General features: G+C 54.1%; 4 protein-coding genes across 4 annotated transcripts; 2 read left to right on the forward strand and 2 right to left on the reverse strand.

Moving 5' to 3' along the window:
• Window positions 1-473: 473 nt before the first annotated feature.
• CSUI_005188 (protoporphyrinogen oxidase) lies at window positions 474-5,644 on the forward strand (the record flags this gene model as incomplete). Its single annotated transcript, XM_068065366.1, has 1 exon — window positions 474-5,644. Exon 1 carries the CDS (start codon window positions 1,979-1,981, stop codon window positions 5,642-5,644), a length of 3,666 nt encoding a protein of 1,221 aa, XP_067922652.1. The 5' UTR covers window positions 474-1,978.
• A 1,740-nt stretch (window positions 5,645-7,384) lies between these two features.
• On the reverse strand, window positions 7,385-17,663 carry CSUI_005189 (sugar transporter st1). The gene is made up of 10 exons (XM_068065367.1): window positions 15,663-17,663; window positions 14,787-14,956; window positions 13,950-14,088; window positions 13,067-13,158; window positions 12,216-12,431; window positions 11,360-11,530; window positions 10,792-10,896; window positions 10,110-10,283; window positions 8,559-9,674; window positions 7,385-7,980 (listed from the first exon to the last, which is right to left on the reverse strand). The coding sequence occupies exons 2-9, from the start codon at window positions 14,880-14,882 to the stop codon at window positions 9,396-9,398; spliced, it is 1,272 nt and encodes a 423-aa protein (XP_067922653.1). The 5' UTR covers window positions 14,883-14,956; window positions 15,663-17,663; the 3' UTR covers window positions 7,385-7,980; window positions 8,559-9,395.
• A 2,379-nt stretch (window positions 17,664-20,042) lies between these two features.
• CSUI_005190 (uncharacterized protein) lies at window positions 20,043-22,861 on the reverse strand. Its single transcript, XM_068065368.1, has 4 exons — window positions 22,423-22,861; window positions 21,743-21,970; window positions 20,640-21,569; window positions 20,043-20,461 (listed from the first exon to the last, which is right to left on the reverse strand). Exons 2-4 carry the CDS (start codon window positions 21,825-21,827, stop codon window positions 20,310-20,312), a joined length of 1,167 nt encoding a protein of 388 aa, XP_067922654.1. The 5' UTR covers window positions 21,828-21,970; window positions 22,423-22,861; the 3' UTR covers window positions 20,043-20,309.
• On the forward strand, window positions 22,475-27,572 carry CSUI_005191 (uncharacterized protein). Its single transcript, XM_068065369.1, has 5 exons — window positions 22,475-23,686; window positions 24,528-24,624; window positions 25,451-25,720; window positions 26,126-26,661; window positions 27,284-27,572. Exons 1-5 carry the CDS (start codon window positions 23,513-23,515, stop codon window positions 27,362-27,364), a joined length of 1,158 nt encoding a protein of 385 aa, XP_067922655.1. The 5' UTR covers window positions 22,475-23,512; the 3' UTR covers window positions 27,365-27,572.
• Window positions 27,573-27,807: the final 235 nt, after the last annotated feature.

Consider the following 27,807-nt stretch of genomic DNA (forward strand, 5'->3'; position numbering starts at 1 on the left):
TGCGAGGACGGTTCATGCCGGAGGCATAGGAGTCAGGGGAACGAGGGAGGCTTTGACGCAGAGCTAGGGTAGTGGGTCCTTGTGGAAGAAATGGAGTGTTTGTCCGTGATTCTCCACGCATTGCTTCCCAGATGTTTTGCCGAAGGCTTCAGCAGAAGAGTAGCAGCCGGCCGTGCTTTTATTTCTTTCTGTCCATACTTCCAGTACTCAAGTGAAGTCTCCCTGCTCCGCGAGTTTTTTTGACAAAAGACGAGGAAAGCCCCAGCACACCGGCTCGCCGTGCCTTGCAGCGCCGGCCAGTCCTGGCGGGTGCTCGCTCCCGTTCATAGTGTGGCTTCCTGTAGTGTGTCACGAGACGGCAATGTTGCACAGAAAAAGTGGATTGTAATGGGACCGCTTGGGGGCGGAAATGTGGTGGCCTTGAGTAGTCAGATGCACAAAGGATGGATGCAAGTCGCGCACTTCTGGGAGACAGTGTGTCAACGGCGGCTTGACGAACTCGGGTTACCACTGCGCGAAAAGAAGAGCGGCCTCCCGCCATGGCACCGACGCCACGAGGCCCACATGGAAAATAGTGTAAAGCTCTTCGGTTTCGAGCGTTTGCTTGTTATTACTACGTTTGGCATTTCTTAGTAAGGAGTGGCGAAGGGCGCGTGCGATCCTACGGTGTTACCGACGAGCTTTCCACTGGGCCCGCCGGACAGTCTCTTCTGTTGGGCCAAGAGTCTCGTGGGGCGTAGCCGCCAAACTTCGTGAAATAGGACCCGCGTTAGTCGCCACAGCCTTGCATTGCCATTATCGCAGTCAATGAAGTTCTGGGTGTCCGGTGTACGCTCCAAGAGGTTTTTGCTGTCATTGCTCGACTCTCTGTACCGAAGAGCTGAGGCAATGTGTGAGCCTATTTCTGTGTGTTTCTCGCGGCGCGTTAGTCTATCAACACTCTGTCGTTCCTAAGGAAGCGAAATTCTTCGACGGTGTTCAGCCTTGTGGAGGGCGAATGGTGGGCTGTTTGTGGCCTCCTGTCTGTTGCAGTCTTCGCAGACGGGCGCCGGGCTCGGGTCTCGCAGCGGCGGATATGCGCTGACTTCTCGTATCTCCCCTGTCCGTCGGATCCACTAGAGACGGAGACCTGCAGTTCGTTCAAGTCAGAGAACAAGGACTGCACCTGCGCAATAGCGTGTGCTCCTCTACTGCCTTATGCCATCTGCGTGTCCCGGACAACCGCGGACACGGACGCGCCCGGTTGGTTTAGGTTGCCACGACTCACTACCTTTCCGTGCTATCTATCGGCCGAACTCGCCTACAAGAGATATCCCGTTCGAGTTGCGCGGTCTCGTGCCCACCCAGAACACCGGCCTGTAAAGCTTGGCGTACAACTAATGTGTGATTGGTACCGGTACTCGAGTTGGCAAAAACACCAAGAACGCTCATTCCAAGGTGATCACCTTGAGCGCAGGAACGTCACCGAAACCCCGTGGCGGCCCCGGGAGGCCGAGTGGGAAGTACATTATTGCTTGAAGGCGTTAGCGCGGGTTGCCCATTCACAGGTGCTGTCTGGCTGGGAGGAGTTCCGGACCGGCAACAGGTGGCCCTTGACTGTTCGGCAAGAGTGATGCTTTGGTGTGGCGAGGCAACACGATCTGTTTCTTCTTTGCGTGTAGACAAGAAAATCTTAGTATGAAACTGAGTGCCATCTGACTGGAATGGGATCGTGAGTGAAAAGGGTGACAGAAGGCGTGGCGCTATCCGTAGCAACCAGAAACGAAATGCATGGGCGGGCCACTGAAGTCTTCTTATGGCGTGGAGGGCATTGACTGGAGTTAGATCGGCCCCTAGCAGGAGCCACTGCCCGCTGCTGGCTCCGACGGTGCTTCTGCAGGTGGGATTAGCCAGCAATGACACCAGGCGGTTAACAGAGTCGCCTCCGCAGCGTGTGGACTTCTCTCTCCTGCCAAGAAACCGACAGTCTCCATAGAAGATGATGCTCCTCGGCCAAGCCGCTGCTCGGGTTCACAGCTGGACATCACAGGTCCCTTCCTTTTCTTTTGGCGCCCCTACGTTTCCCGCTGGAGGCGAAAGGGCCTTGCTCATGTCTTGTGTTGCAAGGGCTCCGAGAAAGGCCACGCGAGAGCCCGAGGAGAAATCACGCATCCGAAGGAGCTGTGGCAAACAGACTTGGATCTGTTTCGGGGGGAGAAGCCACGGCGAGGGGGACACCGACAGCGAAACCCTCTATCTCTGCAGACGTGCCTGGGGCTGTCCGAAGCAATGTGGCACGGCTGTCTCGCACTTCAGCACGTGGCGGTGCCCCCAGCATCGGAGTGTAACACCTTGCATGCTGCCGTGGCCGTTTTTGACTTCTGTTTTTCCAGGTTACACACCTTTGTGTTCTTCGGGCAGCCGGTCGAGGTTCTCTTCTCTCCTCGGTACCAAACATTTGCTCTTCCTTCGCGCAGACCTCCGGGGATTGCTCCATGCATCTCCACGTTCCACTCGATGTCTATCTTCGGCCTCGTTTCCCCAGCCAGCTGCTTGTACGGAAGTGCTGATCGTGGGAGCAGGATTGACCGGCCTGACAGCCGCGCACGCTTTCCTCTCTCGGGTGACCCCTGAAGAGGCACTGCATTTCCGCCGGCGGCTGGACAAAGAACAAGTGAGACAGGCTCAGGGTTTGCCTCTTGCTTGCTCAACACCATCCCCTGGTGCGAATGTCGTGTCGGATTCTGATTTTTCCCCGCCACGTTATCTTTCTTCTCCTGGAGCAAACAACTCTACTTGTTCTTCACCGGAGTCCTCTTCATCCCCCGCCACACGCTCTTCTCACTCACTGTCACTCTGCACTGGTCCTCCTCTTCCTCCTCTTCTTGTTATTGCGGAGTCTTCCTCGCGACCAGGAGGGTGTCTCCGCACCCGGAAGTCCCCTTGTGAGCGATTTCTCTTTGATGTGGGTGCCAACAGTTTCCGCCTCACTTCAGGAACCATTGATCTTCTACGTGACTTGAACCTTCTGGCCCAGGTGCAGACGGCTGATCCCCAGCTGGAGCGGTTTGTAGGTTTTGACGGCGAGCTTGTCCCGCTCCCCTTTTCGTCGTTGTCTGCTCTCTTCAGCTCTAAGCTTCTTTCCAGACAAGGGAAACTGCGTCTTCTTGCTGGGCTGTGTGGAGTTTTTCCTCCCAGGTTTCTCTGGAATCTGACTCGGACACGAGATGACGCACTGGCAACCCGTCCCCCACCAATCTCGGGACCTCGGATAGTGCATGAGCAAGTCACAAACACCAAAGAGCAGATTACTGGACGAGCTACTCTAACGTCAGGCCGGCATCCTTTCGGAAGCGAAGGAGAAAAAGACAAGTCCGCGGCGGCGACCCTGCCAGAAACTGGGAGAGAGGACGGAATGCTCTCGGGTGCTGGTGCCCATGCGAAGAAGGGTCCTTTATTGTCGGGGCCAGGAAAAAGCGAGGCGCAGGCGATGAATCAGAAAGAGAGCGTATTTGGGCGGAAGGGACACGAAGTGAATTACGCAGTGGAGGAAAGTGTCCGTGACTTCGTTGAGCGTCGTCTAGGAGTCGAAATGCACGACCGTGTAGTGGATGCCCTCGTCACGGGAATCTGTGCGGGAGATTCAGCAAAACTCTCTATGCGAGCTGCGCTGCCTGCTGCGTACGAGGCTCTGAAGCACGGAGTGCTTGTCTTCGGTATCCGAAGAGGAGCGTCCAGAGTGCTCTCGTACCTTCGAACTCTCTTGCTTACTAATATGGTCAGCAGACGAGGTCGTGTCCAATACAAGAATCCAGACATTACAGCTCGATGCACCCAGGCCGGCGGCTTTTGTACAGAGGAAAAGAAGCTGAAGTCAGAAGGACACAAGACAAGAATCATGGGAGTAGACACAGAAAAGAGCGGCATTGGACGCGGCCGGGCCTCTAGCATGCGGTCGGGCCCATCAGTTGGCGGGTCTCAATTGCAGGGAATCGTAAACTTCGATAGCGGAATGCAGACGCTTACAGACGCACTTGTGGCTCGGTTGTCACCTGCCGCTACTTGTGGAAAGTCGGTTCCGTGCTTCAGTTCTTCCCATTCACCTTCACTTGCAACAGGGGAGGGAGAGTGCGCCCTTTGTCTTGGCTGGGAACTCAAAGAGCTTAGAACAGTACATCAGCCCTGTCTTCCAGTGTCTCCTGTGTGCTCTTCTGCCGTTCCACTGTTTACGGCCCGCCCCCCACGTGCTGGTGCAGTGGTGTCCCACTCGTCTTCGTGTCATTTCGGTTCCCGTCCATCCCTGTCAACTCCTTTCAAATTTGAAGCTGTGTTCAACACGCCGGAAGGTTCAAGACGACTGCTTGCAAAACATGTACTCCTCACTGTCCCAGCTAAGGCTGCAGGCAGAGTTCTGGGGCATCTTCTCTCAACAGATTTAACCGAGAAAATCCAAGACATGAAATGCGCCAGCATGGCTCTCGTCACCCTCGCCTACTCAAAAGCAGCCTTTCGAGAGCTCAGGACTCGGGAGCAGCGGCGATCAGCGGAGAGGGAAGAAAATCAAGCAGCGGTGGGGCAGCTACCGCGGGGACAGATGAATATGGCTGCGCCGCAGCTGTCAGGATCGTGGCAGGCTAGTAGGAGAGGGGCTGCGCGGCGGATGCCCCACAAGAGCTCGCTGTATACTTTCGCTGAATCTCCTGATCCCGGAGTGCGGAGCGAACAGTGCCCTCCTTGTGTTAAGGAGGAACCGGAGGAGACAGCGAACGTGGCGCATGGTTTCGGCTTCCTTCTACCTAGTAAAGAGAGAGAAAGAGAAAAGTGGGGAACTCTGGGAGGTATATTTGTTTCCAACGTATTCAATGGCCGTGTGCCAGTCTTCCTAGAGAAGAACTTTCTCAACGAGAATGACTGCACAACGAACTCTCCGAACAAAACGTCAAGGGACCCGCCCGAGGAGCAGCTGCCGAAAGATCAGGACAGGCTTTTCCCTAGGGGGAGTGAACTTGTGCAAGGTAAACAGTCTGCGCTCAATGCTGTGCATAAGGCAGAAGAAGAGAGAATCGCCGTAGGTCCAGAGGAAAGCCCTGCCTCCGGGAGAACAAAAACCAATGATGACGGACAAGCCGGGGGAGCTTGTAGGGGCCGGGATGAGGCAGGCGATGTGGGGCTCGTCACGATATTTATTGGTGGAATTCGTGACGGCACGGAACTCTTGGAAAAGGCCGACTCAGAGCTTGGTGTGTTGGCAAAGGCGGATCTGGTGAGAGCGGTTCTTGGAACCGGTACGAGTAAGGAGGACGAAGAAGAAAGGCAAGCTCTGATGAAGGAAGCCATCAAAGTGCTCAATGTGGAGCGCTGGAAAGACACCATACCTCAGTACTGCAAGGGTCATGAAGCGGTCTTGCGCGAGTTAGAGAAAGAGATGAAGCTAATCACTACGGAAGGAACCACGTTGAAACACGCTGCTGGCATGAAAATACAGGACGCGGTAAGGAAAAGTCCAGGAGGACTGTTGTTTGGTGGAGAAAATGAGGTGACCGGCGCTGGAGGAGGGGAGCTGCTGATCGAAGGCAACTGGATCAGTGGACCGGCAGTTGGAGACCGAATCGATGCCGGGAGAAAAGCCGGAGAGAGACTCGCTCAAGCTGTGAGAAGGGGGTGAAGAAGGCGTTCATCCCCCCGAAGTAGTTCACTGCTGACGTCTGTCTGATTCTTGGAGGCGATAAAACGTATTCCACGTACGTGAAGAGAAATCGAAGCCCATTGATGACTAGCCACAAGCAGCCCCGAGAAACGTTTAGAGCCAGCCCAAGGAGCTCCGCTGGTGCGCGCTACAGAAAAAACTCGCTCGCTGAGCTGTTGGGGCGCTACGTTCAAGCGGGGCACCGGCGTTGGGCTTCCCTTTGGCAGCCTTGCGCGCCGTCGACGTGCTGGGGCCCTGAGCAGAGGCCAGTTCCGTGTTCTGGGGCCCTGCTGTTTCTTTTTAGACAACTTCTCATGTTCAGTGTCAACGAGTGGAACAGCCCTTGCAAAGAGACAACAGGTGTTTACGCTGGGTCTGTATGCCTCCTCGAATGAAGGCTCAAAATGTTTTCCTCAGGAGCGAGAGAAGTCCTAACCTAACCACCAAGCGTCTTTACACACGGTCCCAAACTGCTGTCAGGGAAAGGCCAAGAGCCCTTGGACCCCGAACTCCCGTTTGGGCCAGCGCAGCTCCCCGGTGCTGTTGCAGTGCAAACCAGGATTTCAGGACCGCTGACAAAAGTACATAACCTGTCTTTGTTCCCTGTTTCGCGGCTCCATGCAGCTGTGTCTATTGAGCGTTCACTGCTTCCTCGGCGTATCAGTGCGGACACACCCATTTTGTGAGTAGAAACCTTCCACGTCCGTGGGAGTGCTCTGTTCCTGTCCAGCCGCCGAGTTTGCTCCCCTTGGACAAAGTGCCTGGCTGCCTCGTATGGTTTTGAGGTTGTAACAGTGGCGTTGAAGGCAGTGAACGTAGTTGTGACCTCTGTCCCGTTCAAAGCGTCACCTGTGGATCGGGTCTAGACGTACTAGAGTGTATCACAAGCGTAAGTAGCACAGGTTGGGGCACCCATACTGGAACCACGACCAATAATGTTTTGGAGCGCTCCCCACCATCGACTTGCGCTGTGCCCAGCCGAGCAATCCCGAGCTCATGCTCGCAGCGGAACGACGAAGCAGGCAGTTAAGTGAGCGTAAGGCTCACTGTCCTAGGCAACACACACTGCGATATTACATGCAGGTGAGGACCCCAACAACCCGGATCCTCTCCAGGGTCCACACAAAGAGTAGTGAATCTTTTTTCGGAATATCGGTCGCAAAAAGCTTAGTAAAACTAACAGCTAACACAAAATTGCTCTATCCTACCATCTAGTGTTGAGCACATGGAAGTTCAGTCCGCTCGGGTTAGCTCCCTGTTCTCCGTAGCCCAGGTGACGTGCGCCAGTACCTGGCGGCATCACTCGCTGCACTGCACGCAGCGCGAATGTGAAGAGCTATATATTCCAACCACGGGCCAGAACTTTCTGAGAAACTTCGGAGCTCTCTGTTGCAAAACTAAGTACTTTGAAGTGATCGCTCGGGTACAAGCACCGCGAGGGAAAGGCAAGAAGAAGTGCGAAAGGAAAATCAAAAGCCTGGAACTTTTATCCTACAAACACTAGAAGCCTATATGAAGCAATTCGTCTGTTGAAGAAGCAACCGGTAAGTCTGAGCTTCCTCCGCGCGGCTTTAATAGCGTCCACGGGAGTATACATGTAAGTTTGCCGTGACCGGGGCAGATCGCGTGGTGCTCGAATCCATACTGACTCAAGACCCATGCCCCTACTCTACGAACGGCTTTCCCGTAGACCTTGCAGGCCGATTGTACGCTTCCCTTCCTCCAGAGTTTCGTCACAAGAGCCACTGCGACTCCGTCGAGAGGCGACGGCTGCCGTATGACGCTTCGCTCCCTCTCCGGTGACAGGCATCAAAGGCACGTTCAACACTACAGGGAAGACAAGCACGAATAGTTCTACAACCTGTGCAACGCCGGCCATGGAAATCACAAACCGCCTGCGAGCCTGCAATCGGCCGCATCTGCTGGAAACGGTCTCTCCACCGCCACACAGAACAATTCAACCGTCGTTAGCTTAAGCACTGTAACAAAACTGACGTTTGCGTTTCCTTGGTGTCTCTTTCTCCGCCCCTCGCAGTCAGCACACAACGAATGACCGAGGTAATTTCATGGAGACTCTGAGTTTCCAGTACACTGAGAATCCGTGACGCTAAACTTATAAAACTTCGCCGGCTCTTGAAAACCCGAGACAAGAGAGTCCTACAAACACGCAACGTATTCCCGTGCACCGGAGATCAACAGACAGTGTGTCTCCCCGGGCATAGTTCATCGCACTCTTCAGCGGGGGTCCCTGGCCTCCTAGTGCCGCCAAGACAATCTCAAGTCTTCCCCCCCCTCTCTCATCCTCCAGATATCACCTTCAAGTACAGACAAAGGAGAGAAGCCACACACCCCCGCTGACGCCTGTCTCTCCCACCGAGAGCACTCCTAGGTTTCACGAAGAAAGCCCGATTCATTGCTTCATATACGCCACTCCGAGAACACGATTCATTACGCTGACCTCGCAAGGAAGTGTGCGCATTCCCCGCCGTGCGCAGCACAGCCCAAGACACTTCCTGCTACCTAAGAAAGCATCGTCTACGTCCGTAGCCGCTGCCTCAGACAAACTGCTGCTTTCTTCGAAAAACAGTAGACGCTCCCCCAACATTTATGCCTCTATTCAGACGTTCCCTGGCAAATTGTAGTCCAAAAGAACAAAGAAGAGTCCGCTCAACACCTCTGATCCTCCTGCGTCCGAACCCGACTGCGCGTTGCTGCATCGGCGGTACACAGTAAACTAACTCCTCTCCGCCTCTCTCAGACGCTATACAGTACTGCGCACTCCCAACAAGGGAGAAACAGCGGAGGTGCCTGCACATTGTCTGCTTCTTCAAATGTTTGTGACGCTTCCTTTTCTCTTTTCAACGGCTGCAGACGGCTGACATCTGCTGCTTACTGCGGCCACGTCCTCCATGGGACCCGGAGTACGCAATATGGCGGCGGGCGACTCTTGGTTTCCTTCTACCAAAGAGTTCGGAGAATCCTCGTGACACGTGTCTACCAAGCACACACAACGCACGAGTGGGCCTTCCCCCACCCAAGCAGGCACCGCCTCTTCCTCCTGGGGCGATGCTCCCACAGGCAACGAGCTACTGGCCGTGCCAGACGGAATCACTCTGGTCATCGCCTTTCTGTATGCCGGCTGCAAAGAAACTGCAGGCCGGCCCTTGCGGTGGACCTCCTCCAAAGCTTGTCCCTTCCCCTCGGGCACGAAGAAGATAACAAAAAGTAGCGCCAGCAGGTTCAAACAAGCAAACAACGCAAAAGTGCCTGTTGGAAAAGTAGCATCCGAACATTGTACGAGAAAAACGACCAACATAAATCTTGGGAATCAAAAAGACCTCTTCAGAGAGACCCCGTGGTGACCAGCCTACAAAACGAGTGACGAGAGTTTCCCGAAGGTGCCAACTATTAGTCGCCCCACCACAAAAAACCCCAGCGTTTCCAGCTCTGAACATGTCCGTGAAGACGACACTCACTTCTCTCTGTGTATGGATCCATGTGTACTGAGAAGGGCTGTATCATGGCCGCCGTCAAGCAAAGCGAGAATCCTGAAGCTATGTATCTACAAGCCGCACCGCGGCAGGTGAGCGACTACAAAGATTCTTACACCCGCAAATGCTCACTTCCCCGCAGGCAGCTTCCAGATAGAAGCGAGAACTATTCCACCAAAGCACGGAACATACGAATCATACGCGGGAAAAAAACCGGACCTCCACCTTTTCGAGCGGCGTTAGGCGGAACACACTTCAAGCAAGCACTCGGCGACTTCGTCACCGTCCAACACTACCAGACATGGCCTAAAAACAAACCAGGTCAAGCTGGATCGTCCAACCGCATCAGGGGACATTGCTGCAGACACGCCGGTCGGAGACCGAGAATGCACGAGCTTACCAGGTATAGTGATGGCAGAGAACAGCGGTTCGAGTGCGGACTGCATGATGAACGAGAAGATCCAGAAGGTTGTGATTGTTAACCCCATGCCAAGGCCGCGCAGGCTGTTCGGCAACACCTGCGCGACAGGAAATGAGCATATCCAGGAAGTCTAGAGCTTTACTGGTCCTATTAGCGCTGTCCCTTTCAGTTCGAGTCAGTTCAACTACGCGGAGTCCCGCACACGCGGGCCATAAGCTGCCTTGAACCCCGGATCCCGCGCCCGGGCCATCAAACTATTTTGCTTGCACCGATATCGACCCCAAGATAATATAATGACGCGTCAAGACAGGTCACATTTCAAGTCGACAGTTTTTCACTGACATGTAGCAGCCCTTACACCAGACGCCGGGCTGACGCAACAAGCCGCGAAACCTCCGCACCGCTCCACCACATACGGTGTCAGGCTCGAGAGTATACCGTCGGGGAAGCACAGAAAACGGTAAGCCGTTATAACATTCTCGCTATGGTCCCTGGTCCCCGGCTGTTCCACTGCGGGCCGTCAAAAGCTCACCTCACTCGCCACGACAAACATTAGAGCTGCCCAGCTGGTATTCCAAAAGAAGATGTATATAAGGAGAGCGACAATTAGCAGTTTGGCGTAGGGCGGAGAACTCTGTTCAATCCCCCCCCCGCAGGCTGCTGCCGCTGCAAGTGGCATCCCACCTTCCTGTAAGGCAAAGCCTGTCTGCGGAGAGAAAGCACGACGAGATTTTAAGCCAAAACCAGTCAGCACACTCCGCCAGACATCCGCCGACCAACTTGTCCATTCTACGGCACTCGAACACCATGGAAAAGCAGGTTATTCGGGCGAGAACAAGAGAAATCTTCTGTTCTTTCTGTTAGAGTGTGGTAGTCCTTTTAGAGTTTCATGAATTACATGTTACGTTCTTTTCGCTCTCTAACAGTACCGCAAAAAATTCTGAAACCGGAGTCGCCGCGTCTGCCGGATCACAACTTGATCTGCGGTGTGAAAGAAATTACTCGGACCGGCGGAGGGACAGAAGCATCTCGATGAGATAGGAGGGAGACACACATGGGCAAACAGAATACTATAGCTCAGCCGCTCCTCATCGCGCAGCCAGTGGGGCGCCAACGAAATGTGTGCAAACCATCGTAACCTCTAGAACAGAAGGCCACCTTCATGAAACACACAGTACAAAGCAACACTAAGTGCGCTGGGTCGCTCTACTCACCGCCATGAGAATGTGGCACAGAAGAGTACCCGCTGTGCCCGTCAAAAGGAGAAACCTCCGGCCCCAACGATCAACGAAGAAGAGGCAGACGACAACTCCGGCGAACTGGAAGAAAAGCAAGATATCGGGAGACAAAACTAGCAGTACCGCCAAGCGACGAAGCTCTCTCTTACAGACAAGGCCAGCCGCTATCCGCACCATCCTGCACGTGACTGCCGCCCCCGGTGTGGACAGACAAAAAACGTTGAGGCAGTCCAGCAATAACCAGTGAAGAGACACTGCTTACAACAAGTTGAAGATGATATAGCGCTCCTGACTTCATGAACGTAGAGCAGAAGTATTCCTTGACGAATGCCCAGCTCGCCGTGCATGCTAAAAACCCGTACACGCCCGTCCTCAGAACATATCGGTACAAACACACGGCAGATACGCAGACGGGCAGACAGATACTTGAAAGCATACTGGTATCTCCACCTATTCTGTACTTAACTCCTCTCGTGCATACGGGTAAGGGCCACGAAGCACTCTCCGCTGGTCCTCCCATTCTGATAAGCAAGGAAAGACGCACTTTGACAATTCCAACTCCCACGCCGGGTAAGAGAGGGTCACAAATACTGGCAAGACGGAAGATGTCGATGGTGAAGTAAATCACGCTGTTCGCTGCAGTGAAGTTCTGCGCCACGGCGCAGCCAACAGCAATGAGCAGGCTGCCGCGATAACATTGCATCTTTTCGAACTGCTGTAGGAAAAGAAAAAAGACAAGGCATTTTCTGACGGATCTGAAACTCGGGTGGCGTGTCGCGCCTCCACCCTTACAAAAAGGAATTCAGGAGAACCTCTCTTATTGAGGAATGCACGACTGTTCACCTGCGACAAGGAAGTGAAGCAGAACGGAGAAGAAGAATTCATCGAACCCATACGACAATAGAAGAGCACTTTGCTGCTACTGCTCTGGAAAGCCGACCCCAGGACATAATGTAATCCTCAGAAATGCCCCCGAGTTCATCAAATAAGTGTACGGACTTTATCGCGTCCGGCCGACGGTGAGACTCCTGCTCCGCGTACCGGGTTGTTCACTTTGAGTGTTCCGGCAGTATTCCAGGTGCCATAACAGGGCTTACAAACAAATTCTGCTGGGCGCGTCAGGAGGCGTCGGCAACTTTCCACAAAATCTGCCTATTCGTGAGCCAGCACGGAGGTGGGAACGGCTCTGGATCGAAGGCCTACGACATTCTGGCTGCTCTCCTGGAGGTTTCACCCAAGCCATGCATATACGTATATACACATTCTTGCAGCCACGACGCCCAAGTAGCTTCGAAAAAAAGAAACCCTCGTCTCCACAAGGGAGATGTCAACATCGGTACAGTGTGCCTCCTCACTCGGTTACTATTGTTACTCCACATTCAACATTTTCTTCTGCCCACCTGCCGCCAGCTCGCCTTCCAAGTCCGTCTCTCCTCGAGTCCACCACTCAAATCTCCGTATTGCTCTCGCTCGGCCTTGAACTCCTCTATAACCGCGGCCACTGCAACTGGGTCGGTCATACCTAGTTTACGAAGAGAAGCGGCTGCATCGTCTTCCCTACCATGTTGGACAAAAAACCGAGGACTCTCGGGCAAAATCAGGACTTCCCCCAAAATCTGAAGAGGAGGACAAGAGAAAGACGCCATTGCAAAAGAAAGCGAGGCACTTTTCCCTCACACGAGCATCGTCTTGCAGTCATGACGTCAGTCAACTCAGACGGTCCTGCTTGTTCCAGCCTAACCTCACTGTCCCAGCTGAGGTCCATCACAAAGCGTGGCACCACAGCAGTATCAGCACGCATCTACATGGCAGTCGTTCATCGCAAGAATGCGAAAAAGTCAACACGCCATGGAGTTCAAAAGTCTCGACAGTGAGCTTTCGCTTTTTTTCTCGGACCGGACTCTTCCTCCATCCCCCGTTTGCTCTGGTAAGCAACAGCAGGGACACCGCCTAGAAACACGCAAAAAGGCTCCCGAAGAAGGCAGCAGGTACAGAATACCGCGGCTGACCCCCAAGCCTCCAACACCCCGAGTGATGCTGCTTCTTTACCGTCACTGGTACCCCCGGACCAAGGACGTGGAGAAGAGAAGTGAGAAAAGAAAGACACAAGTTCCAGCACTCGCTCGCTTCCCGTCTTGACCTGAACTGAGCCCGTGTGGACAGAGGTGAGGGAAGTTCTAAAGAGCAGAATATGGGAAAAGAGAACCTGCACTCATTTCGCAAGTTTATAATCTTGGCTTTGCTGGCCCACCTGCACGGCCGCAAGGATGCCTCCCATACCAAGAAGGTATCTCCAAGCTTTCTCTCCACACGCCGCAGCCATTGCATACGCAACCAGACAGCCTGCACGGGACAGCAGGTCGACACCGCAATATGAATATAGTGGCATTCCACGGTGTTCCGCACACAATGTCGCCCTGACCTCGGCCAGCAATTGAAAAAGCTTGAAGGAACACCGTCGACGAATTAAATGAGCACACTCTCGACTGTAGGGAAAACAGGCTTTGGCGCCCATTCTGGTATATCCGAGCTTCCAACACCTCTTAATCCTGTAAGCCAGTTGCGCTGCCACGCGGGGTTTCAGCTTCGGCAGAAGACACACAAGCGAGAAGTAATCATCAAGTTGTCAGAGACAATCAGGTCAGAAGTATAACAATGAGTTAGCCATCTCCACGCATACACAGCGACCCAACAAGCCGGCGGCTCAAGCCGTTTCCCACGTCTCGCCGGACTCAAGAGCAACCTCTGACCCGAACGGCGCTTTCCACCGGTGGTAGGCTCTGCTCTCTTTGTCGCAGTTCAGTCTGTAGGCCGGCGAATACAGTTCTGGCCTCGGAGACAGTCATCGTATCAGCATTTGATTCGGTCCCGAGAGAAAGAACGATGACAAACTTCAGTCCGGCAAACTATCCGCGTGAAAACACCTTTCCTCACGACTTGCAAAGCTGCCTCGGTCTCGAAACCTCAGCAAATTGCAGCAAGCCTGCGCACGATAAAACGCTGAGTAGTACTTGTAGTCCGGAGTGGTCCTTGTTTTGAAAAAAAAAAAAACACGCACTCGGATAGCCAGCAACACCCACACTGTAGATGAACCCAGGAAGAATCCTGCAATGTTCCTCTCGTCAACGGCTCACCAAAACACTGAGCAACCTCTTGGCACGCGACAAGTTGGCCACGTCTATCAGGGGGAGCAACCTCGCTCGTGTACGTTGCATACACCACGAAGCCCAAACCGACTCCCATGCCAACGACAAACCGTCCAAAAAGCGTAACCTGAACAAGGATAGTAGCCACCGACAACAGCGAATCACTTTTCTGACTGCACTAAATATTATTAGTAACACAGAGTCGAGCCCGCACGGGAGGATGAGAGCAGTCAGTGGCCTCTCCCGAACCTCGGCGTATGCCAGAGATATCCGTATCGTCCGAGCTGAGAGCGCGCCTGCACCGTCCGCGAAGCGAACTGAACAATGATTGATGACCCTCGGCCCGAATACTTCAGTGCATTACTGTACTCGTGTGCATGCACCGTGACTCAATACCAGGAACCGGGGTCAGCTCGGCCGGCAAGGAGTTTACAATGGAATGGAGAGCTCGGGACGTGGTAGCAAATCTCAAACAACAGTGTCCGTGGAACCCAAACCACTTTATAGGGGAAAGCAGTGCGCACAAGAACCGACAAATCACCGTACTCGAAACGCGGCTACTGCGCGGCGCACGAGAACCTCTGCAACACCGCAATACTTCCGAAATGTGTGCCTTGAGTAGGTATTGAGTTGCAGGCAGCACATTAGTCCCTTTCGCATGTCTAGCTGGCGTGAAGGCTGGCTACAGAAGTCGATAACAACGCAGAGACAGCGAGCACACCGCGAGCGGAAGACAGAAAGGGGAAGCCACGCGACAGACATGAAACTTCTCAGTTGGAGTCCAGGGAAGGATCGGGCACACAGCGTCAGAAGCTGCGTCCTCACCCAGAAAGCCTGTCCAGTACCCATAGCGATGCTGCCCACAAGCAAGCAGACGTCACTGAGTGCAAGCCCAGGTTTGCGACCAATGCGATCTGACATCCATCCACCAGCAATACTACCGACCTGAGAACGGACAAGAAACGACACGCGAAGTCTTAACGTCAACACAGGGACTGCACCGCCACCACTCACTCGGTCGGAACGCCTCAAGCACGGCTCTCCCATCCGGATGAAGCGCGCTTGAAACCAACCGGGTGTAGACACTACGGAATCGGGGAAATTCAGTACCGCCTGCAGCCCGCCCCTCATGAATATTATGTCGGCCTTTAAGCATGGAGATGTTCACACAAGAGAACTGGCACGCTGGCTTGCCCTTACAGAACGGATGTACACAGGCATCAGCAAGTGACCGAGTCGACGGGACTGAACAAAGGCACACAAGGCCCAACAAAAGAACGCGCCGCAGAAAACTAGACATCTGTCGAAAAAGATAAGCACTCAGCTACCAAGAGAAGATCCGCGAAATCTGGGTTTTACACGTCCGCCACTGCACCCATGCAGCTGTCCTCAGAAACGAATGATTCGTCCTGAATCAACCCTTACTGTCGGAATTACCACTGGCCGGACCACACATACGCACAGTCAAGAGTGACCTCTGACTAGACTACAAGCTGTCGGCCACAAGATACGGGGAAAGTTGCAAGACAACCGGTGTCCCCCAGCCCCCACTGGGAACAAGGCGGCAAGAGGCTCCGGCTTTTTCCGTCTGACACTCGAGCAGACGAAAAACAGCTTTACCGCACTAGTGAAGATCGCCGCGGGCAGTTCCCGCCATGTGTCAACCCGGATGAGGCCGATCTGACGCAGTGTCACACTCACCGCCGCTCCCGGGGCAAGTACAGCCACCACCATTGACTTTGCAGCGCAAGAGAAGCTCATGCCACACAGCTGGAAGTGCTTCTGGATTTCACTCAGGACGACAGCGACAACGCAAAGATCGTATCCCATCAAGAGACCCGTCAACGACGTGAAAATCACAACAAGAATCATTATAGGTGTCAGCTTCGTCCTTTGGGAATCTTTAGTCGTGCTATCTCCTGGCAGACACACGGAGAGGTTCCACGATCGCACTTTACTGCCTCCGGTCCCCGCCTCCACGAGTCTGGACAAGCTGCTGCTTAGGGCATCGGCTGATTGCTTGCCATCGAGCGACGAGCTCGGCGGAGCTTCGCGTGGGTCTGGTAAAGCGGTGTTTGTGTGCAGCCAACGAGAAAACTTCCATCCATGCCCCGCACTATCCGCCGCATCAGACGGACACAGAGAACTGCTCTCCACACTTTCCGCCTTATCTTCCCCGGCGCTCTTCCGCGTCGAGCGCCCCGACACGGCATCCTCAGTGTCGCTCTCCAAATGCAGTGCCCTGCCAGTCGAAGACTGGCGCCCCGACATGACTCGTTGCCCGCGTGCAGCTACAGTGACCCCGTCGCACAGGGCTGCTGTCTGACTAGCACCGGCTTCACCGCCTCGCCGTTCAGCGGTCATGGCGCCTAGGCGTCTACCTCCCACTCAAAGCTTCGCACTCTTACTATTCCTGGGACTCAGATCGAAAAGTGCGCGGCTACGAAGTCCGTCAGTCGCTAGACGTAGAAAATCAGAACGGTGACCACAACGGGCTGGCTCCAACATAGGAGCCTGGGAACCGAGTGTGCGGCGGTTGCAGTTGTCAGACGCCAGGACAAGCCATCAGGAAAAATGCGGAACGGGCTCAACAAGCGTGGTAAGTAGACGTGCAAGGAGACGTTGGCGAAAAAGACGCCTCTCGTGAACTGTGAGCATACGCGGACCTCACCGCCACGGCTCACACCCTTCTGTCGTCGTTATTCGGGGCGAACACTAGAAACCTGAGCGCTCAATCGTGTCAGCGGACAAAGAGAAAAGCGACAGGCCACGTGACGAAAGCCCCCCCCGCGGCGGCTTCACGTTAGACCGGCCAGATAGTGGATAGTCTGTGCAGTAAAGCGTCTGGGAAGGGCGCTCGCTAGTAGAGGTGAGTCAGGCGGGGCGGACGGGAAGGCGACATGCCCCGTTCGGCTCACACCTTTCCACGGGTTAGCGATTGAAAACAGGAAAACGGGTGCCGAGCCGCGAAGCATTCTCATGAGGCCCAGTTCGCCTCACATGGCTCTCTGATCTGGAGCTTAGCGGCCGGAGTGAAACCGCCACGTATGCAATAGCTCCACCGAAAGAAAAACTGACGAACAGCCATTTTCCCCACAGTCGGATCCACGAGCCAAGTCCCCGCTCGTCTCTTGAAGACTCTTCTTGTTGGCGCACGCATCTGAAGCTGTCAGAGCCGCAGCGCCGTTGAAGTAGAGTAAGCAGACGGAGAGACGGTATGTTCTGGCAAGAATCCGTATGGCCCCGCATGCACTGAGAGCCTCACAAGGGTCGCCAACTGGCTGCAGCTCTCAGCAGAACCGAAAGCAGACTGCACGCCAAGCTGTGGCAGGTCATGCCGACGATGGGCCGAAGCCCCTTCATCAGGTACAAGCCCGTTATTTTCCCGGTAATACCACGTATCTGCGTGTATGGTTTAGCTTCCACAGCATGCAACAATGGCAGGCGGCAAATGCGAAAGGGCCTCGCCGAGAGTTCAGAAGTGTACTTACACCGTCACGAACCCGACCGCTACCTTAGCCATAAGGCGCGCACCCAGCAGTTTTTGTGCCGTTCCGTTTTGTGGTGACAGTCGACAACGCTTTGTTGCAGCACCCTGACACAAAATGCGAACGCTTAGTCTAGCGTTCATCGCGGGATTGTGGGGGTTGTTGCCTCTTGCGAGGGCGTCAAAGGTTCCTCATAGCACCATCTCCATTTCCCTGTCAAAGATCGATAGCAGCTATGAGAAAGAGCACGTGAAGCAACTCCACCAAATATCCAAGCTGCTGAGCCGCACAAAAAATGCCACGTTCTTGCAAGTTCGACAGCATCCGCTCTCCTCTGCTTCTGAAATTCCACTGCACGACCAGGTGATCGCTTCGAAAAAGCTAGGTCAGACAGATCCGTTCGCTTTCACGGGACACTCTTGACCCAGAAACTGTGCTCTCAGCTACTTACTTTGGGGAAATTGGCATTGGTGACGAACCTACGTCGAATTTCAGGGTTCTATTCGACACTGGCTCGTGCGAGTTCTGGGTGCCGGACGAAACATGGTTAGTTCGTTTGTCCCAATCTCTCCAGCGAGCAGCTGCAGCCACTACTCAATACAGCCTGTCCATGCAGTGTCATGGACATAAGAAGTACCGGAAGAGTGCTTCATTCGAGCCACGGTTTACGGAGAGAGGAGAGCCTAGCCTAATGAACGTTGTCTACCTCAGCGGTGCGCTCCAAGGCTATGATGGTGAGACAGTGGTAGCAGCGCTGCCGCCTCAAAGCTTTCAAGACGAATTCCTCAGGTTATGATACCGTCCACTTGGGCAGCGGAATATCTGTCCCACACACAAACATTGGCTTTGGAGTAAGAAGCAGAACACGCTGACGTGGATGCCCCCTAAAATCGTTCACTGGGTTCAGACAGTGGTGGATATACCACTCCTAAAAGATCTGGCATGGGTACGGTTGTAGCACTTACTCCCCTTGTTGTGCTTGTGAGTAAAAAAGAAACCGTGCCTGCAGGATGGGATAGTCGGACTAGGCTTCAAAAATCACGAGATCAGTAACAGAGGGGTGGCGCCCTTGTAAGGTGTTTGTCTCAACAGTGAAGTAGGAGGTTACATCCCATTGTCGCTTGCAGTCTCGATCATATCGTCCAGTCAAAGGTCCTTGAATCGAAGAACCTGGCGGTCAGTCTTGAACAAATACGCGAGTAATCTTCCAAGTCTACTCGGCGGATGGCAGAATCAATTTGCTTATTACTTAAGCGCCGATGGTCAGTCAGTCCTGCAGTGGTGCACAGCGGTCTTCTTCCGATATCGGAGTTCAGGCGGTTCCATGACTTTCGGAGGAGCAGACCTTTCCAAAAAGGAATACCCAAATGAAGAATTCAGGTACAGTGTTTGGAATAAAGTGAGCCGAGCCAGTATGGCATACCGGTGTCTCCAGCTGGGTCCCAGTGGACCCCTCAAACAGCTATTGGACAGGTAACCTGGGTCGCAATCGATATTCACACTAGGCTTGCTTCATGAGTCATCTTCAGTGACGCTCCTGGGCGTCCGAGAAGAGCCACGGTCAGCAGATGCATTTATGACTGTGACAAAGAAAGCTGATGTCCGGAGCTCCGCTGGGGCCAAGAGTAAGCCAGGCGAAGTACTCGCTCGAGGCGGTCGCTCAATGAGACCGCTGACGCAGCGAAATCGATAGTGGATACGGGAACTTACCTCATATACGCACCTGCTGTAAGACAGTCGATGTCAAGCTGCGCAGTTTTTTGCCGCACAGAAGCGCCGTCCAGCGAGTGATGGAGTCGGATCTGAAGGACCTATCCGTTACCACCTGCGCCGACAAGGAGCATCTTCCTGACCTGGTATGGGCGTCACCAGCAATCGTCTTGAACGCTGTGACTCACGGCTGGCAAACCAGGTCTTCGAATTTCTCGGCAATCAAAAGGAAGGTACAGTCGTGCGTACCATAGCGATTTCCCTGATATAACGGCATTCCTACCGCTCAGGTGTAGACACCGTCGTTGAAGCGCGTCTTAGTCCTGAAGACTACGTTTTGGAGTTTATCGACGACGACGGGTCACGGGAGTGCATGCTGGGAATAGCCGCGGACGACGCAGCAGATGAAGATGTAAGCTGTCACCTAAAACTACGACTGGAAGTCTGTGCTCACATATATTCACTTAGGGTCTTGAAGGCTGGACACTTGGGCAGGTGAGCTGGATGTACTTGCACGTAGAAAGTGCTGCATTTCAACACCCGTTGTCACGGGCGAACAGGTGTTTCTACGCAGTTACTATACAGTCTTCGACAAAGATCACCTTCAGATTGCATTCGCTCGCGCGAAACACTAAGCTCACGGGACGGCATGCTCCTCTCTCGGCACTGCTATAACACCTCCGAAGGCGCTACTCCGCACTCCGATCTCGAGGAGGCTTCCAATGAATACTACAGGCGTTCCTCTCATGCCTTCAAATATCTCCATTACTTGGAGACTGTTAACACAACTTATGCGCACCGACAGGGTCAAGCGAGCCGACGGGGGCGCCCTCAATGGGCCGTCAGACTACGAAAGACGAATAGCTCTGGTTCTCTGAGAAACCCCCCGGGAGCTGAAGCATTTAAGAAAAACAATTCCTTCACCAGTACACCTCCACAGCGCCCAGTTGCGCCACGGTTCTTTGCGCCCTACCACCGGTTTGGACGCGGAGATGCTGTTGCACCGATGCCGACGCATGTCCCCTTGCAAAAAGCCAGTCCACACTCTCAAGATGCTTCCTGCGCCTTGCCGTCTCCCAAAACGGCGAATCACGATGCGAGAGTGTATCATCACCCAGTTTGCGTATCAACATCGCTCTTCCTCACTTCGTCAGTTCCGCAAACCCAACAAATACGCTCCGGTATCACTGAGATAAAATGTGCCCCCCATCAAGTACACGCTGTCTCCAATCCTTAGTTCTTTGTAGTCGCGCGGATCCTCGGGTGGGACAAAGCCAACAGGGTGCGCACCCGCTTTCACACCTGCACGCAGAGTCATGAGAGCGCGGCTGCCACACAATCGAGTCAACTGAAGAGTGAGTGCACGGACCACTGTCCGCGCCTTCGGTCTAAAGCTGTCAACAAAGCGGCAAACCACTTCGACTACACAAGAGAAAAACGAAATATCAACCAGGCTGTTTTGCGTCATGCGCTTTCGTACCTCTGCCAGAAGAAACCACTGCATGCACTGCTTGCTCTTTGGTCACCCTCGGCGTACTTAGTGCTTCACTGGCTGTCGTAGTCGTCTGGAGCTGCCCCCCCGCGGCTGCTGTTTCATCCACGGGTTTGCCGCTCTTGAAGCCTTCCCCGCTTGACTGTGCCTTCTTCCGGAGCTGCTCTGATGCTTTCTCGCGGTCATCCCCGTCTCCCGCCACCTCAACGCTGTCGGTACTCCCGACTGACAGCGACGTGGCTTTGGTGATGCCTTCTTTTGACACAGTCGGGTCAGATTTCTCTTCTTCACCGGACACTGTATGGTTTGTTGATTCCAGTTGTTCAAATGCACCTGCATCGTGGCCTGAGGTCACAGAGTCTTTCACGATGGCTTCACCAAAGTCAGCTTTTCCAGGGCTAACCTGAACTGCCTTCGAAACAGACTCCACAGTGTGGGCCGTGCTACAGCTGACAAGTGGCTCTTTCCAGGCGTACGGGGCCCAGCTGGACACGAAAGAACCCACCACAGGATCCGAGGGAGGGTTGGTGAGCACGGGCTGAGATGCCCTGTACAAAGGAGCTCCGTCATATACTCTTGTCACCGTGGTTGGCATCACCTGCCTGACAAACACTTGTGGCGGAGAAGAATAAACAGGCATGGGCGGTACATCGCGAGGGGCCGCCTGCACCGGCACAAGCTGCTGCGGAACACCTAAAGGAGAGCGGTACGTTTCAGTATACATCTGGTTGCTCGGAACCTGAATCAGTCCGCGCCGTACGGCTTCATCCCTCAACGGGATAGTTGTGAAAACGGCTTTATTATGGATCTCGGGGCCGGGATACATCCGCAGAGCATTGCGCAGTCGAAACTGTTGTTCGACTTCAAAATCTCTCCTCGGTCCCTGGCACGTGATGCAGTCAACTATTGCTCCCGCCGCTGAAAAGATCACAGGGGTGCGCACGCGCGAGCACACAGCAACACATGCAAATGCGCGAAGTGATAAGCGCGACCAGGACACGCTGGTGACCGAGCACGTCTATCGCCACGAACGTTACAACTCCACGCCGTAAATCAGCAACCCCTTGCTAACTGTTTTCCTGAATGCTCACCTGCAAAAGGCACCTGCCACAACGGCATGCCATTCGGGTTGGGAGGTTCGTAGATTTCCAGGGGTCGCTCGGGAATGTACGCCATGTTACGCGACTCCCAAACCAGGAAGAAAATTTCCGAACAGTCGTGCGACTACCAGTATGCTCCTCGCTTCACCAAGGTCGCCCGAGAGACCTTCTCCGTTGGTCACTTCGGAGCGCCTTAACTGCGAGTTCGCCTAGACAGTACTGCGGTGGAGAAAAAGAAATTAGAAAACCGGAACATCGGAAAGAAGCGACGCATCAGCAGCCTGGTACGCGTTTTCTGACAGCAGGATCCGAACCGCGGCACAGAGACTTCAGTTTTAAGCCGGACACGTTCCCCTACAACATCGGCCCTTTCTGCCTGTGTATGGAAACGAGCCCGCAGAGCGCCACAGGGCCTTCCCTACAGAGCGCAGTGAATGAGTCTTTCTTACAAAACCTGAATACCTGTTCGAATCTAGTTATCAGTCAAGTTGTACCTCTCGTGCTAATGACACGTTGTGCTGTTAAAAAAAAGGAGGACCTATACGGTTGCCAGAGATAACTCTGCACACAGTGGGAAAAAAAATGAAGTGCTCTGACAAGCCGAAGGAGACGGCGACCTATACGGTCCCGGCTCCCGCAACGCGACTCGAGGCCTAAGGGGTTCGGCTCACTGTCGAGTGCGGTTAGAACCCGTCGCAGTCCCATACAACGCGCTCCCTGCTTGGCACAGCAGCCACACGACCGGCCTGGCGTCTCCCCGGAGGACGCCAACAAGCAGGAACCAAACTGCTGAAGGGGGACGTCACCGCTGCGTAACGGTCACGTTTTCCAGGGCAAAGTACTGTGAGATACCTTGGCCCCCAGGAAATTGGCCACTGTAGGCGGCAGACGCGGCAGTTGGCTATTAGCTGAACAGGAACACGCTGGAGAAATGCAGATTCACATTCGAACGGAGCGGGGGGCCAGCGTTACTGTTTCGGCGCTTCGCATGTTGTGCCTCTTCCCGGCAACGGTGCTGGGGCTTGTGCCCCAGCATTTTAGCACTGTGATGGGCGTGTCCGGTCGAAAAAGCGTGGCAGATGCGGGCCTTGTTTCTTCCTCTTCCTCTCGTCCGGAGAAGAGTTTTTTGCTGGTCGAGGCTGACTTTCGAAGCCGGACAGCTTCGTTCCTTTTGGTGGAAATCGCGTTTCTTGCTCAGGCCTGCTGTCTGTCATTGGGTCAGCTTGCGTCTGGGGCCGTTGTATCCGGTTCAAGAGTGTCACGACCCGGTCTCGCACGCTCAACCGTCTCTGCAACCACATTACTGATGGGTAGCACCTGCGGAGTGAGGCCTCTTTACTCTGGATACACGTTTTTCGGACTGCCGCAACTGCTCCAGTTCCTCGCACACGATCAAGTCCGGTCTGCGCCTCTCCTGAGAAGCTGCAGTTTTCTCTTCTTTACATTGCCTGGTCCGTTAAGAAGTCGCTCGTGTTCTTGGTTAAGATCTCAAAGAGAAACCTTGGACTTCAGACCGAGAACGGCGATGTGCGAACATTTGCTGACGCCGTGAGAGTTGCAGAAGGGTTTCAAGTCAAAGAAAGACGCAACGGCAAGCTTATCTTTCGTTTTTAGCTACCGACCGTCGGGGACTTAATATATGAATTCTTGCGGCTACGGAGCGCTTTCCTTCGCTGAGCTTGGCCACGGCACGTCCACTGCAGTGCCTTGTCCGTCTGTTGCACAGACGGACTGAACTTCGCTCTCTCTCTGCGGGTAGCCATGGACAGCGAGGACTTGGATGACACAGCTACAAGTGTGCGGTTGCGCTCCCGTTCAGCATTCCTTCTCGCACGGGACTGGGTAGATGGGCATCAGCGATTGATCTCTGCCTCCCTATACGCGACAGCCGCTGTTTCCCTTTGGGTTTTCAAGAGAAGTATCCGAGACCACAGAGTAAGTGAGCTCCGCTAAGACGGACACGAACAGGGTTTCCACGAACTCTCTTTTCAGACGCTCGAATCGCCTAGGTGACGGCAGCGTGCACTGTCGGGAGGATATCTGGATTTATGTGCCTTCAGTTATGCTTTCTGAAATGCTCGCTTCTCGGTATCGGGGGTACCCGTACAGTCCTAGAGCTCTTCTATTGTGAATCTTGTAAGCGAGTCAGGAATCGTTGCGAGTGACGATCAGCTGCATCCGCGGCGCCAAGCGGAAGTGCAGCAAGCATTGCAGGTGTTGTGGGACATTCTTCTTCCTAGAGTGGGTCTAGGGAACACTAGGGCCACGTAGTGTGCTGTTTGTTTCGCGGACCCCTTCTTGGTATGCGCACACATGTAGTTCGCCATCTCGTGTTACGGTTTATAAGAAACGAACTTCTGGGTATGCCTGGGAGAAGTGGTACTGGTTGGACAATGTATCCGCCTCTAAGTACGGCAAAGATCGATGGGCTGATGAGATTGCAGATCATACATTCTTCCGAAGGGGCTTGCCTGATGAGCTCGGCATCCTCATCGAGCGTTGATACCTATCTTGTCTGCACGAGCTGCACCGGTCTTCTTTTCTCCAGAATGCCGGGGCCGAAGTGCGGCCGCGTTCGGGAAGTTGAGAAGGAGGACCTCACGTTGGTGCCGGCTTGACGTTTTGTCGGCTGAGAGTAGACCCAGGGCGATCGAGGAAAGTTCTGACGTCCGAGCGGTGGAGACGCAATCCGCTTGGGCTGTTGCAGTATTGCCAGTACAACTGCTTCGCGACGGGGGGCTACGCCGTATCACTCCTTTTGCTGCGCTTTCTTCAGATCAACAGAATTCGTAGGGTGGTGGACATCCCACCTGCTTTAGTCGCTCGACAGGCAAAATTGCGGGGAGTTCTTGTTTCAGCGGATTTCTGTACAGGTCAGTCCGTCCCCCTCAAGATATGTGATGAACCAGTTTTGGATGCAGGAGAATTTTAGAAACGCGTGGTTTATCAGCGCTGTGCCGAGACCATAGCCGCATTCTGTGAAGTCTCGGGATATCTTTGGGTCAGCGGTCTAAGGCTACACAAGTCAGTTCAACTGGATTCCAGCGCCTTTGCTGGTGTCTCTGATAGCCTATTTTCTGCTTGTCTTCTTTTGAGCAATTCTAAACGGCGAAGCTTGGAGTCTTCTTCTGGACAATGCTTCTCGCACCGGATTCTTACAGTTCGTGTCACGAGCAAGGAAAGGCGAAAGCGCACGCGACCAGCCAAGTGTACAAGAGCTGCTGGAGTGAGAGACTGTGGTAGCTGCAATGATTCTTGGTTGAGTCCTGCTTTCGCGGTGTACCTCGGGATATATCGGTAGAGAAGGGAACAGTTCTTGTTGCACAGCTCGTGTCACATTGAGGCGTTATTACAATCTTCCTGAGCATAGACAGGGGCCGTCTGACCGGATAGTGGTATAACTTGTTATCGCTGCTCTCTGTTGGTCTAACGAGACTGCTACACTGCAGGTTGGGATAGAAGTGATACTCGCTGTCTTTTGTGCAGGGGCGCAGCGGACAAGAGCAACACTTCCACGAGTAACTGTGTTCCGCTTCAGGAGCTTCTCTGTTGAGCGAAACCCCGTTACCAGACCTTTCACTGAAGAATGCATGTGTCTTCGTCGTGACGCCAAGCGCCTGGTGTCCCTCTATGGGAACCGGGCAACACCATGAACTTGTCGGTGCTCGTATGTTCCTCTTCGTATCTTTTCTGCGTCAGGAGGGTTATGGTTGTATCACGTTCCTCTTCTTCACCGGGTCTTTCGTATTTTCCATCCTCTTCCTCTTTTCGTTCCGCGTCCGCCATCGGGTGGGGGGTCTTTCTCCTCTGAGGATACTGGGAGAGCAGAGAAGTCAGAAGTCCTCGCTCGCGGCCGCGACCTGCTCCTGATGCGTTTACACGAAGTCAGCATTCCGCTGAACCGAGATCCCTGGCATTTTAGAGCAGCCAGGCTAGGCAAGGAGGAGAAAAGCGTTACAATTCTAAGAAGTGAGAGAACAGGGCGCCGGTTTCCTGATTCGTAAAGATCATGTGTTTATGAAGCTGACACGCGTTCTCCGTGCTTTAGTCTCTGGAAAGGCATCAGCCACACCGAGCATATCTCCTGCTCGTCCACTTTTTCTTCAGTCCTCTTTCGGATGAAATCACTATGATCAGTGGAACCCAGTGATTTGATACTGGCATCTTCTCGACGCATCACCAGCGCGTTGTTATTTGGGATGCCTGCTGAGCGAGCCAAGGTAGTCTAACCTCGATCCTGGTGTGCTTCTCGGTTTGCCGACGAAGCAGATTCACAATCGCAGCGTATCGCTTGAACCGAATGGTGCTTGCGGCGAAGACGCTCCCAGCGGTTTCAGTGGTCTCTTGGTGTTGTGCTTTTATTCTGACAACCAGATTTTCTCACCACGCATGTGTTCGGACGCCTTGTCGATGTAACCGTGGTATCAAGAGAAGGACAGCACTGCGGAAACCAAAGGAACTCTCCAGCGCGGACCAAGACGGACGAGGTGCTGAAATACGGACGGCAGAATGAGGGAGGAAGACAGTCGAATGAGGATACCGTCGTAGGAGCGAGGGGATGCCTGGCGAAAGGAACTCAGACAAGCCCACACAGCACACTTGCTACAGGAAACCAATTGAAGGAGTGTTTGTCCCTCCCAGGACACAGGGACGGAGGAACACCGCGACAGGGAGATGAAGAAGCGAAACACTCTAGCGCGTCGCCTTGCGTCTTTGTAAACGTGCGCTACTGGGACGGACGTCTCTTCAGCTTGAAGTCTCACGATCTTGCTGAAGAACTTCTTAGTCGTGGGCTGGCAGTTGTGGCAGTTGGCAGACTTCAGACTGAGAGTGACAGTTGCTCGAGACAGCCCGGCTGGTTTGGTGTGTCCTTCTGGAGGCGGCAGAGACTGCTGCAGCGCAGGAAAAAGGTAGGCGCAGCAAAGCTCTACGAAGAAGTGGGGCTCTTCCTAGTCTCTCTAAGGCTAGATAGCTAGCTGTCTGGTGGTGCCAGTTAGGTGGGGCTACCCGTACGGTGTACATGGTTTGACTAGGACATGCAAGTTGGAATGCCCGCGGCACCGACTGAGTAGTTCGTGTTGACACCCGCATCTAGTACTACCTGCTTTCGAAAAAAAAAGAAAGCTTCCTGCAGGAGGAGGTGCGCAATGGACTACTGGATCCTCGCAGTTTTGGCACTAAGACGTGCAGGTCTGTACACATGAGTGGCTGTACCGGAACCCCGCAGTGTTGCCGCTAAGGCGTGCAGGTCTGCATACACATGTGTGGCTGTATACCACTGGTAAATAGCACGCAGGTGCACATAGTATCAGTCGGAATGAATCTGGGTTGGGGCACGCATTCGGGGAGGAGCGAGAAGGCGGTCTGGACGGGCGGACAAAGTCGGACGCTACAACGGTAGTTGACGGCACCGCCGTGGAAGAACCACACTCGAGGGGCAGGGAAGCGTTGTCAGGGGCGTGAGAAGACTGGTAGGTCCGTAATAGTGAGACACTGTCTGTCTTCCGCGAATCGTGCTGTGGCTGTGAGTAGCTCGAGGACCTTGAGGCGCAAGCGCGGGATGCTGGCGTGGGCATCTGGAGCATCCGCCCGGAAGACGGTCCAGGGAATTGACGAGTGGCTCTCCTACTACACCCACGACTGGCTGTGATGGAGTGGGGTTAGGCATGAGGGCCTCTTCAGACTCGTGAGACACGACGATAATCTTGCGGGGTCATCCAAAACGATGCTTATCTGTTTTTGCTTACGGTCACAGAAAGGCGCTCTGGACCGACGCGAGAGTAGCACACTCTTGAAGATTTGGTGTGACCAGCGAAGTTCCTTCTTGGGAGTGGGAGTACGTTGATGCCAACCTCGGGAAGCAACCGGCTCATCTGCCACGTGGGGGGCTGTTCTCTGCTCCACGTCATGACGATCGGCTCTCCGGTTGGCAGAATTGACAGCAGAGTGAAAGGCGGTTCTACTGGGAAGGCCGCCTTCACTGCTGTGCCCGAGTTTGCTGCGGAGCTCAGAATTTTGCCGTGTGGCGTGCTGATCTGGAGTTTCGTGTTTCTGGA

Source organism: Cystoisospora suis (genome assembly GCF_002600585.1).
Source record: "Cystoisospora suis strain Wien I chromosome Unknown contig_2504, whole genome shotgun sequence".
NCBI classification, from domain to species: Eukaryota; Apicomplexa; class Conoidasida; order Eucoccidiorida; family Sarcocystidae; genus Cystoisospora; species Cystoisospora suis.

What these genes read in the sequence shown, in the direction of transcription:
- CSUI_005189 (XM_068065367.1), bottom strand. Translation starts at nt 14,882, where the DNA reads ATGTCAGATCGCATTGGTCGCAAACCTGGGCTTGCACTCAGTGACGTC. An exon ending in AGAGGTTGCTCAGTGTTTTG is followed by an intron (nt 13,159 to 13,949) that starts GTGAGCCGTTGA and finishes TGTCCCGTGCAG; the next exon opens with GCTGTCTGGTTGCGTATGCA. An exon ending in GGAAGGCGAGCTGGCGGCAG is followed by an intron (nt 11,531 to 12,215) that starts GTGGGCAGAAGA and finishes CTTTTCCTACAG; the next exon opens with CAGTTCGAAAAGATGCAATG.
- CSUI_005190 (XM_068065368.1), bottom strand. Translation starts at nt 21,827, where the DNA reads ATGGCGTACATTCCCGAGCGACCCCTGGAAATCTACGAACCTCCCAAC. An exon ending in GTGGCAGGTGCCTTTTGCAG is followed by an intron (nt 21,570 to 21,742) that starts GTGAGCATTCAG and finishes TGATCTTTTCAG; the next exon opens with CGGCGGGAGCAATAGTTGAC. An exon ending in AGTGGTTTCTTCTGGCAGAG is followed by an intron (nt 20,462 to 20,639) that starts GTACGAAAGCGC and finishes CTCTGCGTGCAG; the next exon opens with GTGTGAAAGCGGGTGCGCAC.
- CSUI_005191 (XM_068065369.1), top strand. Translation starts at nt 23,513, where the DNA reads ATGGACAGCGAGGACTTGGATGACACAGCTACAAGTGTGCGGTTGCGC. An exon ending in TTCAGCGGATTTCTGTACAG is followed by an intron (nt 24,625 to 25,450) that starts GTCAGTCCGTCC and finishes TTTCTGCGTCAG; the next exon opens with GAGGGTTATGGTTGTATCAC. An exon ending in TGCTGCAGCGCAGGAAAAAG is followed by an intron (nt 26,662 to 27,283) that starts GTAGGCGCAGCA and finishes GGCTGTGAGTAG; the next exon opens with CTCGAGGACCTTGAGGCGCA.